General features: G+C 44.1%; 1 protein-coding gene across 3 annotated transcripts in view; it reads left to right on the top strand.

The window, feature by feature from the left end:
• LOC135548041 (angiopoietin-1 receptor-like) overlaps nucleotides 1-17,208 on the top strand; it is a 76,327-nt gene that overhangs the window by 30,740 nt on the left and 28,379 nt on the right. For 2 of the 3 annotated variants that reach the window (XM_064977236.1, XM_064977238.1), the window contains exons 5-11: nucleotides 5,715-5,867; nucleotides 6,539-6,670; nucleotides 11,349-11,486; nucleotides 12,592-12,717; nucleotides 12,863-13,008; nucleotides 13,419-13,563; nucleotides 13,826-13,984. In XM_064977236.1, coding sequence (XP_064833308.1) covers nucleotides 5,715-5,867; nucleotides 6,539-6,670; nucleotides 11,349-11,486; nucleotides 12,592-12,717; nucleotides 12,863-13,008; nucleotides 13,419-13,563; nucleotides 13,826-13,984 — 999 coding nt within the window. The remainder of the gene's footprint in view (nucleotides 1-5,714; nucleotides 5,868-6,538; nucleotides 6,671-11,348; nucleotides 11,487-12,591; nucleotides 12,718-12,862; nucleotides 13,009-13,418; nucleotides 13,564-13,825; nucleotides 13,985-17,208) is intronic. The other variant, XM_064977237.1, reaches the window with a different exon arrangement.

Raw genomic sequence — 17,208 nt, 5'->3', positions numbered from 1 at the left:
TAGCTACCTAACTAACTTTAATTTCATAGCATTCAGCTGACTGGTGTTACTAACCTTAATTTCATAGCATTCAGCTGACTGGTGTTAGCTAGCTACCTAACTACCTAACTAACCTTAATTTCATAGCATTCAGCTGACTGGTGTTAGCTAGCTACCTAACTACCTAACTAACTTAATTTCATAGCATTCAGCTGACCTAACCTAACCCTTAATTTCATAGCATTCAGCTGACTGGTGTTAGCTAGCTACCTAACTACCTAACTAACCTTAATTTCATAGCATTCAGCTGACTGGTGTTAGCTAGCTACCTAACTACCTAACTAACCTTAATTTCATAGCATTCAGCTGACTGGTGTTAGCTAGCTACCTAACTACCTAACTAACCTTAATTTCATAGCATTCAGCTGACTGGTGTTAGCTAGCTACCTAACTAACCTTAATTTCATAGCATTCGGCTGACTGGTTTTAGCTAGCGACCTAACTACCTAACTAACCTTAATTTCATAGCATTCAGCTGACTGGTGTTAGCTAGCGACCTAACTACCTAACTAATTCCCTCACGACGCCAGGACAGCGGAGTCAATCACCACCTTCCGGAGACACCTGAAACCCCACCTCTTTAAGGAATACCTAGGATAGGATAAAGTAATCCTTCTCACCCCCCCTTAAATGATTTAGATGCACAATTGTAACGTGGCTGTTCCACTGGATGTCAGAAGGTGAATTCACCAATTTGTAAGTCGCTCTGGATAAGAGCGTCTGCCAAATGACTTAAATGTAATGTAAACTAACCTTAATTTCATAGCATTCAGCTGACTAGTTAGCTAGCTACCTAACTAACCTTAATTTCATAGCATTCAGCTGACTGGTGTTAGCTAGCTACCTAACTACCTAACTAACCTTAATTTCATAGCATTCAGCTGACTGGTGTTAGCTAGCTACCTAACTAACCTTAATTTCATAGCATTCAGCTGACTGGTTAGCTAGCTACCTAACTACCTAACTAACCTTAATTTCATAGCATTCAGCTGACTGGTGTTAGCTAGCTACCTAACTACCTAACTAACCTTAATTTCATAGCATTCAGCTGACTGGTGTTAGCTAGCGACCTAACTAACCTTAATTTCATAGCATTCAGCTGACTGGTGTTAGCTAGCGACCTAACTACCTAACTAACCTTAATTTCATAGCATTCAGCTGACTGGTGTTAGCTAGCGACCTAACTACCTAACTAACCTTAATTTCATAGCATTCAGCTGACTGGTGTTAGCTAGCTACCTAGCTACCTAACTAACCTTAATTTCATAGCATTCAGCTGACTGGTGTTAGCTAGCTACCTAACTAACCTTAATTTCATAGCATTCAGCTGACTGGTGTTAGCTAGCTACCTAACTACCTAACTAACCTTAATTTCATAGCATTCAGCTGACTGGTGTTAGCTAGCTACCTAACTACCTAACTAACCTTAATTTCATAGCATTCAGCTGACTGGTGTTAGCTAGCTACCTAGCTACCTAACTAACCTTAATTTCATAGCATTCAGCTGACTGGTTTTAGCTAGCTACCTAACTACCTAACTAACCTTAATTTCATAGCATTCAGCTGACTGGTGTTAGCTAGCTACCTAACTACCTAACTAACCTTAATTTCATAGCATTCAGCTGACTGGTGTTAGCTAGCGACCTAACTACCGAACTAACCTTAATTTCATAGCATTCAGCTGACTGGTGTTAGCTAGCTACCTAGCTACCTAACTAACCTTAATTTCATAGCATTCAGCTGACTGGTGTTAGCTAGCTACCTAACTAACCTTAATTTCATAGCATTCAGCTGACTGGTGTTAGCTAGCTACCTAGCTACCTAACTAACCTTAATTTCATAGCATTCAGCTGACTGGTGTTAGCTAGCTACCTAACTAACCTTAATTTCATAGCATTCGGCTGACTGGTTTTAGCTAGCGACCTAACTACCTAACTAACCTTAATTTCATAGCATTCAGCTGACTGGTGTTAGCTAGCGACCTAACTACCTAACTAATTCCCTCACGATGCCAGGACAGCGGAGTCAATCACCACCTTCCGGAGACACCTGAAACCCCACCTCTTTAAGGAATACCTAGGATAGGATAAAGTAATCCTTCTCACCCCCCTTAAATGATTTAGATGCACTATTGTAACGTGGCTGTTCCACTGGATGTCAGAAGGTGAATTCACCAATTTGTAAGTCGCTCTCTGCCAAATGACTTAAATGTAATGTAAATGTAAACTAACCTTAATTTCATAGCATTCAGCTGACTAGTTAGCTAGCTACCTAACTAACCTTAATTTCATAGCATTCAGCTGACTGGTGTTAGCTAGCTACCTAACTAACCTTAATTTCATAGCATTCAGCTGACTGGTGTTAGTTAGCTAGCTACCTAACTACCTAACTAACCTTAATTTCATAGCATTCAGCTGACTGGTTAGCTAGCTACCTAACTAACCTTAATTTCATAGCATTCAGCTGACTGGTGTTAGCTAGCTACCTAACTACCTAACTAACCTTAATTTCATAGCATTCAGCTGACTGGTGTTAGCTAGCTACCTAGCTACCTAACTAACCTTAATTTCATAGCATTCAGCTGACTGGTGTTAGCTAGCTACCTAACTAACCTTAATTTCATAGCATTCAGCTGACTGGTGTTAGCTAGCTACCTAACTACCTAACTAACCTTAATTTCATAGCATTCAGCTGACTGGTGTTAGCTAGCTACCTAACTACCTAACTAACCTTAATTTCATAGCATTCAGCTGACTGGTGTTAGCTAGCTACCTAGCTACCTAACTAACCTTAATTTCATAGCATTCAGCTGACTGGTGTTAGCTAGCTACCTAACTACCTAACTAACCTTAATTTCATAGCATTCAGCTGACTGGTTTTAGCTAGCGACCTAACTACCTAACTAACCTTAATTTCATAGCATTCAGCTGACTGGTGTTAGCTAGCGACCTAACTACCTAACTAACCTTAATTTCATAGCATTCAGCTGACTGGTGTTAGCTAGCTACCTAGCTACCTAACTAACCTTAATTTCATAGCATTCAGCTGACTGGTGTTAGCTAGCTACCTAACTAACCTTAATTTCATAGCATTCAGCTGACTGGTGTTAGCTAGCGACCTAACTACCTAACTAACCTTAATTTCATAGCATTCAGCTGACTGGTGTTAGCTAGCTACCTAACTACCTAACTAACCTTAATTTCATAGCATTCAGCTGACTGGTGTTAGCTAGCTACCTAACTAACCTTAATTTCATAGCATTCAGCTGACTGGTGTTAGCTAGCTACCTAACTAACCTTAATTTCATAGCATTCAGCTGACTGGTGTTAGCTAGCGACCTAACTAACCTTAATTTCATAGCATTCAGCTGACTGGTGTTAGCTAGCTACCTAGCTACCTAACTAACCTTAATTTCATAGCATTCAGCTGACTGGTGTTAGCTAGCTACCTAACTAACCTTAATTTCATAGCATTCAGCTGACTGGTGTTAGCTAGCTACCTAACTACCTAACTAACCTTAATTTCATAGCATTCAGCTGACTGGTGTTAGCTAGCGACCTAACTAACCTTAATTTCATAGCATTCAGCTGACTGGTGTTAGCTAGCGACAGAGGCTGGCTGCTGGGCTTTGTACAATCATGCTGACGTTGACTAGGTAACGTTAGCTAATTAACTACCAAGCTAATCAAAATATCTGCTTGTGTTTATGTATTGATTGATTGACCCCAGGTTGAATATCACCATATAGCTAGCCATATACAGTCGGTTTGTTCCGTACACTTCTTCTGACTGGCAGTATGGTGCACGCAACTGTGTTGTTGCCGAGCAACCAACCCGGTGTTAGAACTCTGAGATACGTCTGACAAGATGTTAGCATTGTTAGAAATTCTACAAAAAGGTAGCCCATGTTTCTTATTAACGGACAAAAATTTGCATGTGAGGGCGATAATTTTATAAATGTAATCGGAACTATTGCTTCTACAAACTTACGGAGTCTAAAAGAGAGCAAGTCTAATGGCCACATTATGGACTCTGGTGTCATTTTTATCCGACGCTTAGATATTGAGCTAGTTCTGGGAGAAAAAAAATTGTCTGACGAACCTAATGCTAACAGCCCTGATAAAAAATGTGGCATGTGGTTCTCGGTAACGGACGGACGGACGGCTGGCTCATGACGAGAGACTTGGAGTGTGTTGTGTACCTCCAATCAAGTTGATTTGTGAATTGTCATTGAGATTGGTGTCATATTGGATTAGATATGATGGTCGGGAGATTTGAATTTAACACTAGACGGGATTAGGGTCACGTCTAAATCACTAAATCATCACTGCTACTATGAGAGGTTTGATACATACAACCTACAGGTCAGCAATATTCACATACAGCCCAGGGGGTCAACAATATTCACATACAACCTATAGGTCAGCAATATTCACATACAACCTACGGGTCAACAATATTCACATACAGTCCAGGGGGTCAACCATATTCACATACAGCCCAGGGGGTCAACAATATTCACATACAGCCCAGGGGGTCAACAATATACACATACAGCCCAGGGGGTCAACAATATTCACATACAGCCCAGGGGGTCAACAATATTCACATACAGCCCAGGGGGTCAACAATATACACATACAGCCCAGGGGGTCAACAATATACACATACAGCCCAGGGGGTCAACAATATACACATACAGCCCAGGGGGTCAACAATATTCACATACAGCCCAGGGGGTCAACAATATACACATACAGCCCAGGGGGTCAACAATATTCACATACAGCCCAGGGGGTCAACAATATTCACATACAGCCCAGGGGGTCAACAATATTCACATACAGCCCAGGGGGTCAACAATATTCACATACAGCCCAGGGGGTCAACAATATACACATACAGCCCAGGGGGTCAACAATATTCACATACAGCCCAGGGGGTCAACAATATTCACATACAACCTATAGGTCAACAATATTCACATACAGCCCAGGGGGTCAACAATATTCATATACAGCCCAGGGGGTCAACAATATTCACATACAACCTATAGGTCAACAATATTCACATACAGCCCAGGGGGTCAACAATATTCACATACAGCCCAGGGGGTCAACAATATTCACATACAGCCCAGGGGGTCAACAATATTCACATACAACCTATAGGTCAACAATATTCACATACAGCCCAGGGGGTCAACAATATTCACATACAGCCCAGGGGGTCAACAATATTCACATACAGCCCAGGGGGTCAACAATATACACATACAACCTACAGGTCAACAATATTCACATACAACCTATAGGTCAACAATATTCACATACAGCCCAGGGGGTCAACAATATTCACATACAGCCCAGGGGGTCAACAATATTCACATACAACCTACAGGTCAACAATATTCACATACAGCCCAGGGGGTCAACAATATTCACATACAGCCCAGGGGGTCAACAATATTCACATACAGCCCAGGGGGTCAACAATATTCACATACAGCCCAGGGGGTCAACAATATTCACATACAACCTATAGGTCAACAATATTCACATACAACCTATAGGTCAACAATATTCACATACAACCTACAGGTCGACAATATTCAACCCCTCATGTTAATACGGATCCCCGGACTCCTCCTCAGTAAAACATACGGTCTCTTCCAGGCTCCTTCATCCACTCAGTGCCTAAGAATGAGATCCCAGACATCCTGGTTTACCCCGTCCTCGGAGTGAAGTCCTCAGACGCAGGTCTCTACACAGCCAGGTCCATCGCTGGAGCCAAGCCCACATCAGCCATCACCAGGCTCATTGTCAGAAGTTAGTACTGCACAATACTACCCAATACTACTGCAGTACTACCCAATACTACTGTAAGTTCTACTTCTACCCACTACTACTGTAGTACTACCCAATACTACTGTAAGTTCTACTTCTACCCAATACTACTGTAGTACTACCCAATACTACTGTAGTACTACCCATTACTACCCAATACTACTGTATTACTACCCCAAACTACCCAATACTACTGTAAGTTCTACTTCTACCCGATACTACTGTAGTACTACCCAATACTACTGCAGTACTACCCAATACTACTGTAAGTTCTACTTCTACCCAGTACTACTGTAGTACTACCCAATACTACTGTAAGTTCTACTTCTACCCAGTACTACTGTAGTACTACCCAATACTACTGTAAGTTCTACTTCTACCCATGTTACTGTAGTACTACCCAATACTACTGTAAGTTCTACTTCTACCCAGTACTACTGTAGTACTACCCAATGTTGCTTATTCTACCGAAACAATCTGTTTTTGATATGTCAGTTCTTTGTGAAAACTTCATCTGATAACTACATTGGAAATTCAATTGACCATTTGGAATTGACTCAATCCAAGTAAAATGTATCCATTGCAGACCAAAACATTTTTCCCTTTAGCCTAGAGAATTGCTTCCTAACGAGTGTTTTATGATTGAATCCTAGAATGTAAGCCTGGCCTGTGGGGTCCGAGCTGCGAACATAGCTGTCCTCGGTGCTCCAACGGAGGGGTCTGTCATGACGAGACAGGCGAGTGTATCTGTCCACCTGGTTTCAAGGGACACACCTGTGAAACTGGTAAAAACAGCCCTTCCTCTATTATTTTACCTTTATTTAACCAGGCAAGTCAGTTAAAAAAACAAATTCTAATTTTCAATGACGGCCTAGGAGCAGTGGTTTAACTGCCTGTTCAGGGGCAGAACGACAGATTTGTACCTTGCCAGGTCAGGGGTTTGAACTTGCAACCTTCCGGTTACTAGTCCAACGCTCAAACCACGAGGCTACGCTGCCGCCCCAATTTAGGGTATCCCTGTATCTGTACTAGCTATACATGTAACTGTACCGGAGAGTTCTGCATGTGCTTCACTATGTTTTCCCAGTTGGTACAAAGCACATCATTTAATTGTATTTATTCTATTTATTTGACAGGGATAATTATTCAACGTTGCTGTAAATGCTCAAGGCAATTACAGTACATCTATCTGTGAATGTACAGAGCTTTCAGAAAGTATTGCAGTACATCTCTTATCTGTGAATGTACAGAGCTTTCAGAAAGTATTGCAGTACATCTCTTATCTGTGAATGTACAGAGCTTTCAGAAAGTATTGCAGTACATCTCTTATCTGTGAATGTACAGAGCCTTCAGAAAGTATTGACTCTTTCCACATTTTGTTGTGTTACAAAGTGGGATTAAATTGTATTTAAAATGGTCATTTTTGGTCAACGATCTATACAAAATACTCTGTAATAAATGAATAATAAAACACTAATATATCTTGATTAGATAAGTATTCACCCCCCTGAGACAAACATGTTAGAAACACATTTGGCAGCGATTACAGCTGTGAGTCTTTCTGGGTAAGACAACGCAGGAGTGGCTTCAGGACAAATTTCTGAATGTCCTTGAATGGCCCAGCCAGAGCCTGGACTTGAACCCCATCAAACATCTCTGGAGGTTCTAAAGATGGGGCAGACAGACATGCTCTGCTTCCAGCTCCTAAGCAACTTTGCAGTATTTTTTGTGTGTGTTTTTTCTTACATTTCCTTTTATAGCATCTAGCTGCACCTGCAATAACACCTGCTAGATATGTGTATGTGACCAATATAATTTGATATGATTGTGAGAGCCCTGAAAATAGCTGTGCAGCGAAGCTCCACAATCCAACCTGACAGAGCTTGAGATGATCTGCAGAGAAGAATGGGAGAAACTCCCCAAATACAGGTGTGCCAAGCTTGTAGCTTCATACCCAAGAAGTCTGTAATCACTGCCAAACGTGCATCAAGAAAGTACTGAGTAAAGGGTCTGAATACTTATGTAAATCTGATATTTCCATTTTTTATTTGTTTAAAATAAATTAGCTAAAAATGTATAAAAACCTGTTTTTGCTTTTTAATTATTTTAATTATGGGGTATTGTCTGTAGATTGATGAGAAGAAAAAACAACAACAATTTAATCAATTTTAGAATAAGGCTGTAACCAAACAAAATGTGGGGGAAATCAGGGGGTCTGAATCACGTGTGTGATTGTTGGGGTTATGGGGGTTAAATGTATGGACCTATTTTTCTTATACCTGTTATTTATTATTTTTATTTATTTATTTTTATTTAACCTTTATTTAGCTTGGCAAGTCAGTTAAGAACAAATTCTTATTTACAATGATTGCCTCCTGGGGCACGGTGGGTTAACTGCCTTGTTCAGGGGCACTCTAACCACTAGTCTACCTGCCTCCTCTACACTCTAACCACTAGGCTACCTGCCTCCTCTACACTCTAACCACTAGGCTACCTGCCACCTCTACACTCTAACCACTAGTCTACCTGCCTCCTCTACACTCTAACCACTAGGCTACCTGCCACCTCTACACTCTAACCACTAGGCTACCTGCCGCCTCTACACTCTAACCACTAGGCTACCTGCCACCTCTACACTCTAACCACTAGGCTACCTGCCACCTCTACACTCTAACCACTAGACTACCCTGCCACCTCTACGCTCTAACCACTAGGATACCTGCCACCTCTACACTCTAACCACTAGGCTACCTGCCACCTCTACACTCTAACCACTAGACTACCCTGCCACCTCTACACTCTAACCACTAGGCTACCTGCCACCTCTACACTCTAACCACTAGACTACCCTGCCACCTCTACGCTCTAACCACTAGGATACCTGCCACCTCTACACTCTAACCACTAGGCTACCTGCCACCTCTACACTCTAACCACTAGACTACCCTGCCACCTCTACACTCTAACCACTAGGATACCTGCCACCTCTACACTCTAACCACTAGGCTACCTGCCACCTCTACACTCTAACCACTAGGCTACCTGCCACCTCTACACTCTAACCACTAGACTACCCTGCCACCTCTACGCTCTAACCACTAGGATACCTGCCACCTCTACACTCTAACCACTAGGCTACCTGCCACCTCTACACTCTAACCACTAGACTACCCTGCCACCTCTACACTCTAACCACTAGGATACCTGCCACCTCTACACTCTAACCACTAGGATACCTGCCACCTCTACACTCTAACCACTAGGCTACCTGCCACCTCTACACTCTAACCACTAGACTACCTGCCACCTCTACACTCTAACCACTAGGCTACCTGCCACCTCTACACTCTAACCACTAGGATACCTGCCACCTCTACACTCTAACCACTAGGCTACCTGCCACCTCTACACTCTAACCACTAGACTACCTGCCGCCTCTACACTCTAACCACTAGGCTACCTGCCACCTCTACACTCTAACCACTAGACTACCTGCCACCTCTACACTCTAACCACTAGACTACCCTGCCACCTCTACACTCTAACCACTAGGATACCTGCCACCTCTACACTCTAACCACTAGGATACCTGCCACCTCTACACTCTAACCACTAGGCTACCTGCCACCTCTACACTCTAACCACTAGACTACCTGCCACCTCTACACTCTAACCACTAGGCTACCTGCCACCTCTACACTCTAACCACTAGGATACCTGCCACCTCTACACTCTAACCACTAGGCTACCTGCCACCTCTACACTCTAACCACTAGACTACCTGCCGCCTCTACACTCTAACCACTAGGCTACCTGCCACCTCTACACTCTAACCACTAGACTACCTGCTGCCTCTACACTCTAACCACTAGGCTACCTGCCGCCTCTACACTCTAACCACTAGGCTACCCTGCCACCTCTACACTCTAACCACTAGGCTACCTGCCGCCTCTACACTCTAACCACTAGGCTACCTGCCGCCTCTACACTCTAAATACTAGGCTACCTGCCACCTCTACACTCTAACCACTAGGCTACCTGCCTCCTCTACACTCTAACTACAAGGCTACCTGCCTCCTCTACACTCTAACTACAAGGCTACCTGCCGCCTCTACACTCTAACCACCTGGCTACCTGCCACCTCTACACTCTAACCACAAGGCTACCTGCCGCCTCTACACTCTAACCACTAGGCTACCTGCCACCTCTACACTCTAACCACTAGGCTACCTGCCGCCTCTACACTCTAACCACTAGGCTACCTGCCACCTCTACACTCTAACCACTAGACTACCTCTACACTCTAACCACTAGTCTACCTGCCTCCTCTACACTCTAACCACTAGGCTACCTGCCACCTCTACACTCTAACCACTAGACTACCTCTACACTCTAACCACTAGTCTACCTGCCTCCTCTACACTCTAACCACAAGGCTACCTGCCGCCTCTACAATCTAACCACTAGGCTACCTGCCACCTCTACACTCTAACCACTAGACTACCTCTACACTCTAACCACTAGGATACCTTCCACCTCTACACTCTAACCACAAGGCTACCTGCCGCCTCTACACTCTAACCACTAGACTACCTCTACACTCTAACCACTAGGCTACCTGCCACGTCTACACTCTAACCACAAGGCTACCTGCCGCCTCTACACTCTAACCACAAGGCTACCTGCCGCCTCTACACTCTAACCACAAGGCTACCTGCCGCCTCTACACTCTAACCACTAGGCTACCTGCCACCTCTACACTCTAACCACTAGACTACCTGCCACCTCTACACTCTAACCACTAGGCTACCTGCCACCTCTACACTCTAACCACTAGGCTACCTGCCACCTCTACACTCTAACCACTAGGCTACCTGCCACCTCTACACTCTAAACACTAGGCTACCTGCCACCTCTACACTCTAACCACTAGGCTACCTGCCACCTCTACACTCTAACCACTAGACTACCTGCCACCTCTACACTCTAACCACTAGACTCAGATTCATTTTGATAGAAAACGTTATTGTCCCGAAGGGAATGTGGTTCATTGTCTACTAAATGTATCCTGGCTGATTATGAGCCATGTGATTTAGTGCTTTGGTCCCTTATCTCGCTCTTTGGAATGTTTCCAAATCTCCATGGAATGTTGGTCTGGACTTTAGAATGCTGGAATGCCGTTTTGTTTTCCAGTGTGTGGTGTGGTCAGGGCAGTAGGTAGTAACCAAGATCTGCCAAGCCAAGCAAACGACCCTCTATAAATCACTGAATCGATCTACAGTCGTATATGTATTTAGTGATGTTTTTTTTTTTAGTGCCATAATGATGATGCACGGTCCGTATATTTAGGATGATCTCTTTTTAAGTATTTGTTAACGTATTGAACGACGCTACATTTGATCTGTATTTCTGCATATGTCCAAACGAACCCTAAACCTAATCAACGTGTCGTTTATTTTCCAGTGTGTGGCGAGGGTAAGTTTGGGAGGACGTGTAAAGAGTGGTGTAGAGATGGGTACTGCAGATCCATGGTGTTCTGTCAGAGAGACCCATATGGCTGCTCCTGTGCTACTGGCTGGAGAGGATTTAACTGTAGTGAAGGTGAGGGGAGAGGACATGTTGGAGTTTGAGACTTTTGACTTTATTTTATTTATTACATTCATCAACTTTTCAGTAGAAGTGACGGTTGTCGCCAGCCGGCTAATTTTTCAATCGCCAGTCCCTGGGCAGGTTATTGTTTCTACACTGATATACTGTACATTGATATGTTTATAAAAAATGAACAATGAAGTTGTGATCTGGTGGTCCCAGATCAGTTTATGCTATCATTCTCATTATGTACCTATGGTTGTCATTATCATCAATGACGGTAAGAGATCTGGAACCAGGCTAACATAAAGTAGAAGTTGGCACAATCAGATCTGGGACCAGGCTAACATAAAGTAGAAGTTGGCACAATCAGATCTGGGACCAGGCTAACATAAAGTAGAAGTTGGCACAATCAGATCTGGAACCAGGTAAACTAAGTATAAGTTGGCACAATCAGATCTGGGACCAGGCTAGCATAACGTATAAATTGGCACAATCAGATCTGGGAACAGGCTAACATAAAGTAGAAGTTGGCACAATCAGATCTGGGACCAGGCTAGCATAACGTATACGTTGGCACAATCAGATCTGGGACCAGGCTAACATAAAGTAGAAGTTGGCACAATCAGATCTGGGACCAGGCTAACATAAAGTAGAAGTTGGCACAATCAGATCTGGGACCAGGCTAACATAAAGTAGAAGTTGGCACAATCAGATCTGGGACCAGGCTAACATAAAGTAGAAGTTGGCACAATCAGATCTGGGACCAGGCTAACATAAAGTAGAAGTTGGCACAATCAGATCTGGGACCAGGCTAACATAAAGTAGAAGTTGGCACAATCAGATCTGGGACCAGGCTAACATAAAGTAGAAGTTGGCACAATCAGATCTGGGACCAGGCTAACATAAAGTAGAAGTTGGCACAATCAGATCTGGAACCAGGTAAACTAAGTAGAAGTTGGCACATTCAGATCTGGGACCAGGCTAACATAAAGTATGGTATCCTATCTGGCTGGGGTTATAATAGTCGATCACCTTTCTTATTGCTAAAGTACAGTGGTTTGCTATTCATAGATAGTACTGTGATGTATTTCTGGGTTTGTCCCTGTGTCTCCAGCTTGTCCTCCGGGCTTCTATGGAGCTGACTGCAGGCTGCCGTGTGAATGTGGGGGCAAGGGACACTGCGACCGGTTCCGTGGCTGTGTGTGCGCGGGACGACACGGTGCTCGCTGTGAGAAAGAAGGTTCAAAAAAAAAACTCACTGACTTCAGCTCCATAAACTCTCCACTCTTATATTTAAAGCTATGTGGATGTTGTTACGGTTCACCCTGAACTGAAGAATTCAGTACGTTGTTGTTGTTGTTGTTGATGATCATGTTTCCTTTTAGACAGGCCACCTGTCGTAGTCAGTAACCTCATGGATACAGAGGTGAATGCTGGGGTTCAGTACATTGTCAACTGTAGCGCCACGGGTCAACCAGCTCCTCTACACAGTGAGATCGTCCTCCTCAAACCAGGCAAAACCAGAATATATGTAAGTGTTAATCTGGTCCCACATCTGTTTGTGCTGTTTTATACGTTATGTTAATCTGGTCCCACATCTGTTTGTGCTGTTTTATACGTTATGTTAGCCTGGTCCCACATCTGTTTGTGCTGTCTTATACGTTATGTTAGCCTGGTCCCACATCTGTTTGTGCTGTCTTGTCAACTCCTGGTCATAGACACACCGGTGTCAAGACAGCACAAATGGATTTGGGACCAAGCTATGTAAGTAGCAGAGAAATTATCAAATTGGACATTAAGTATGTGTTTCTTTATTTGATCATTCAAAAATAATCACCAAGATTAGCAATCACCCCATTAGCCATTTCTTCTTATCAAATGCTTAATTCACAGCACTAATATGTGATTATATTTGTATGGTTGGATTGATGTTTTCCCTAGGCATTTGACACTGACATGGTGAATGACCAGACCACGTCAAAGTTCAGGGTTGATAAGATCACTGAGAGAGATACTGGTTATTGGATCTGTCAGGTGAAAACTTCAGCTGGGCAGGCAGAGAGAGAGTTCATGGTCAACGTCAAAGGTAGGAGAAAACCTGCTTCGTCTCCTCCTCCTTCGTCTCCTCCTCCGTCTTCGTCTTTGTCTCCTCCTTCGACTCGTCCTTTCCTCTCATCCTTCCTCTTCGTCTCCTCCTTCCTCTTCATCTCCTTCGTCTTTGCCTTCTTCGTCTCCTCCTTCCACTTCATCTCCTTCGTCTTCGTCTCCTCCTTCGTCGGCTTTTTCTTGAAAATGTCTTCCATTTTGTGAATGTGGATTTGAACACTTCTCTTCTCTCTTCCTCTCAGTCCCTCCGATGCCCCAGTATCCTCCCATGTTGAACAGTAGTGGTCCGTATCACCTGGTTGTGCTGGTCAACAAGGAGCCGTACACAGGAGACGGCCCGGTGACCTCTGTCAAGGTCATCTACAAGCAGGTCAATACCTCTGTATGGAAGACCATTGAAGGTAGTGTACACCACAGACATGAACCCTTACCTGTACTGTACACCAGGAGTTCCCAAACAGTTTTACTCCAGCATTGGGGAACATTCTGTTCCCCCCTGCGTGTGTATTTGTATGGGCACAAGCATTGTTTATGACAATTGTTCACACCACTCTTGTTGGTGGAGAGAATTTTTGCAGGTTTAAAGCTCATTTTCTTGCAATTCTATAAATTGTGCCATGTCTAATGTGCATTCATGTGATACCTTGAATCTGTTCTACCACGCCCAGAAATCTGCTCCTTTTATTTTGTCCCCAACGCACTAGACGACCAGTTCTTGTAGCCTTTAGCCGTACCCTTATCCTACTCCTCCTCTGGCGGTGTAGAGGTTAACCCAGGCCCTGCAGCCCCCAGCACCACTCCCATCCCCCAGGCGCTATCAATTGTTGACTTCTGTAACCGTAAAAGCCTTGGTTTCATGCATGTTAACATTAGAAGCCTCCTCCCTAAGTTTGTTTTATCACTGCTTTAGCACACTCTGCCATCCCTGATGTCTTTGCCGTGTCTGAATCCTGGCTTAGGAAGGCCACCAAAAATTCAGAAATTTCCATCCCCGACTATAACATTTTCCGCCAAGATGGAACTGCCAAAGGGGGCGGAGTTGCAATCTACTGCAGAGATAGCCTGCAGAGTTCTGTCATGCTATCCACGTCAGTGTTCTGTCATACTATCCAGGTCTGAGTTCTGTCATACTATCCAGGTCAGAGTTCTGTCTTACTATCCAGGTCAGAGTTCTGTCTTACTATCCAGGTCTGAGTTCTGTCATACTATCCAGGTCAGAGTTCTGTCTTACTATCCAGGTCAGAGTTCTGTCATACTATCCAGGTCAGAGTTCTGTCTTACTATCCAGGTCAGAGTTCTGTCTTACTATCCAGGTCTGAGTTCTGTCATACTATCCAGGTCAGAGTTCTGTCTTACTATCCAGGTCAGAGTTCTGTCTTACTATCCAGGTCAGAGTTCTGTCTTACTATCCAGGTCAGAGTTCTGTCTTACTATCCAGGTCAGAGTTCTGTCATACTATCCAGGTCAGAGTTCTGTCTTACTATGCAGGTCAGAGTTCTGTCATACTATCCAGGTCAGAGTTCTGTCATACTATCCAGGTCAGAGTTCTGTCTTACTATCCAGGTCAGAGTTCTGTCATACTATCCAGGTCTGAGCCCAAACAATTTGAGATTCTACTTTTGAAAATCCACCTTTCCAGAAATAAGTCTCTCACTGTTGCCGCTTGTTACAGACCCCCCTCAGCCCCCAGCTGTGCCCTGGACACCATGTGTGAACTAATTGCACCCCATTTATCTTCAGAGTTTGTACTGTTAAGTGACCTAAACTGGGATATGCTTAACACCACGGCACCCTCATAGATATCACCCTGACCAACTTGCCCTCTCAACACACCTCTGCTGTCTTTAACCAGGATCTCAGCGATCACTGCCTCATTGCCTGCATCCGTAATGGGTCCGCGGTCAAACGACTACCCCTCATCTCTGTCAAACGCTCCCTAAAACCCTTCAGCGAGCAGACCTTTCTAATCAACCTGGCCCAGGTATCCTGGAAGGATATTGACCTCACTCCGTCAGTAGAGGATGCCTGCTTATTCTTTAAAAGTGCTTTCCTCACCATCTTAAATAAGCATGCTCCGTTCAAAAAATGTAGAACCAGGAACAGATATAGCCCGTGGTTCTCCCCAGACCTGTCTGCCCTCGACCAGCACAAAAACATCCTGTGGTGGACTGCAATAGCATCAAATAGCCCCCGTGATATGAACATTTTCAGGGAAGTTAGGAACCAATATACACAGGCAGTTAGGAAAGCAAAGGCTAGCTTTTTCAAACAGAAATGTTCATCCTGTAGCACGAACTCAAAACCTTCTGGGACACTGTAATGTCCATGGAGAATAAGAGCACCTCCTCCCAGCTGCCCACTGCACTGAGGCTAGGAAACACTGTCACCGCCGATAAATCTACTATAATCACGAATTTCAATAAGCATTTATCTATGACTGGCCATGCTTTCCACCTGGCTACCCGGTCAACAGCACTGCACCCCTCACAGCAACTTGTCCGAGCCTCCCCCATTTCTCCTTCTCCCAAATCCAGATAGCTGATGCTCTGAAAGAGCTGCAAAATCTGGACCTCTACAAATCAGCCGGGCTAGACAATCTGGATCCTCTCTTTCTAAAATGATCACCGCAATTGTTGCAACCCCTATTACTAGCCTGTTCAACTTCTCTTTCGTATCGTCTGAAATCCCAAAAGATTGGAAAGCTGACGTGGTCATCCCCCTCTTCAAAGGGGGAGACACTCTAGACCCAAACTGTTACAGACCTATATCTATCCTACCCTGCCTTTCTAAGGTCTTCGAAAGCCAAGTCAACAAACAAATCACCGACCATTTCGACCTGACCAAGGCCTTCGACTCTGTCAATCACCACATTCTTATCGGCAGACTCGACAGCCTTGGTTTCTCAAATGATTGCCTCACCTGGTTCACCAACTATTTCTCAGATAGAGTTCATTGTGTCAAATCGGAGGGCCTGTTGTCCAGACCTCTCAATGATGTCGCTCTTGCGGCTGGTGATTCTCTGATCCACCTCAACACAGACGACACCATTCTGTATACTTCTGGCCCTTCTTTGGACACTGTGTTAACAACCTTCCAGGCAAGCTTCAATGCCATACAACTCTCCTTCCGTGGCCTCCAACTGCTCTTAAATGCAAGTAAAACTAAATGCATGCTCTTCAACCGATCGCTGCCCGCACCTGCCCGCCCGTCCAGCATCACTACTCTGGACGGCTCTGACTTAGAATACGTGGACAATTACAAATACCTAGGTGTCTGGTTAGACTGTAAACTCTCCTTCCAAACTCATATTAAGCATCTCCAATCCAAAATTAAATCTAGACTCGGCTTCCTATTTTACAACAAAGCATCCTTCACTCATGCTGCCAAACATACCCTCGTAAAACTGATTATCCTACCGATCCATGACTTCGGCGATGTCATTTACAAAATAGCCTCCAACACTCTACTCAGCAAACTGGATGCAGTCTATCACAGTGCCATCCGTTTCGTCACCAAAGCCCCATATACCACCCACCACTGCGACCTATAATGCTCTCGTTGGCTGGCCCTCGCTTCATATTCGTAGCCAAACCCACTGGCTCCAGGTCATCTATATGTCTTTGCT

Source organism: Oncorhynchus masou, chromosome 11 (assembly GCF_036934945.1).
Source record: "Oncorhynchus masou masou isolate Uvic2021 chromosome 11, UVic_Omas_1.1, whole genome shotgun sequence".
NCBI classification, from domain to species: Eukaryota; Metazoa; Chordata; class Actinopteri; order Salmoniformes; family Salmonidae; genus Oncorhynchus; species Oncorhynchus masou.
This window is presented reverse-complemented; position numbering and strand designations above follow the sequence as displayed.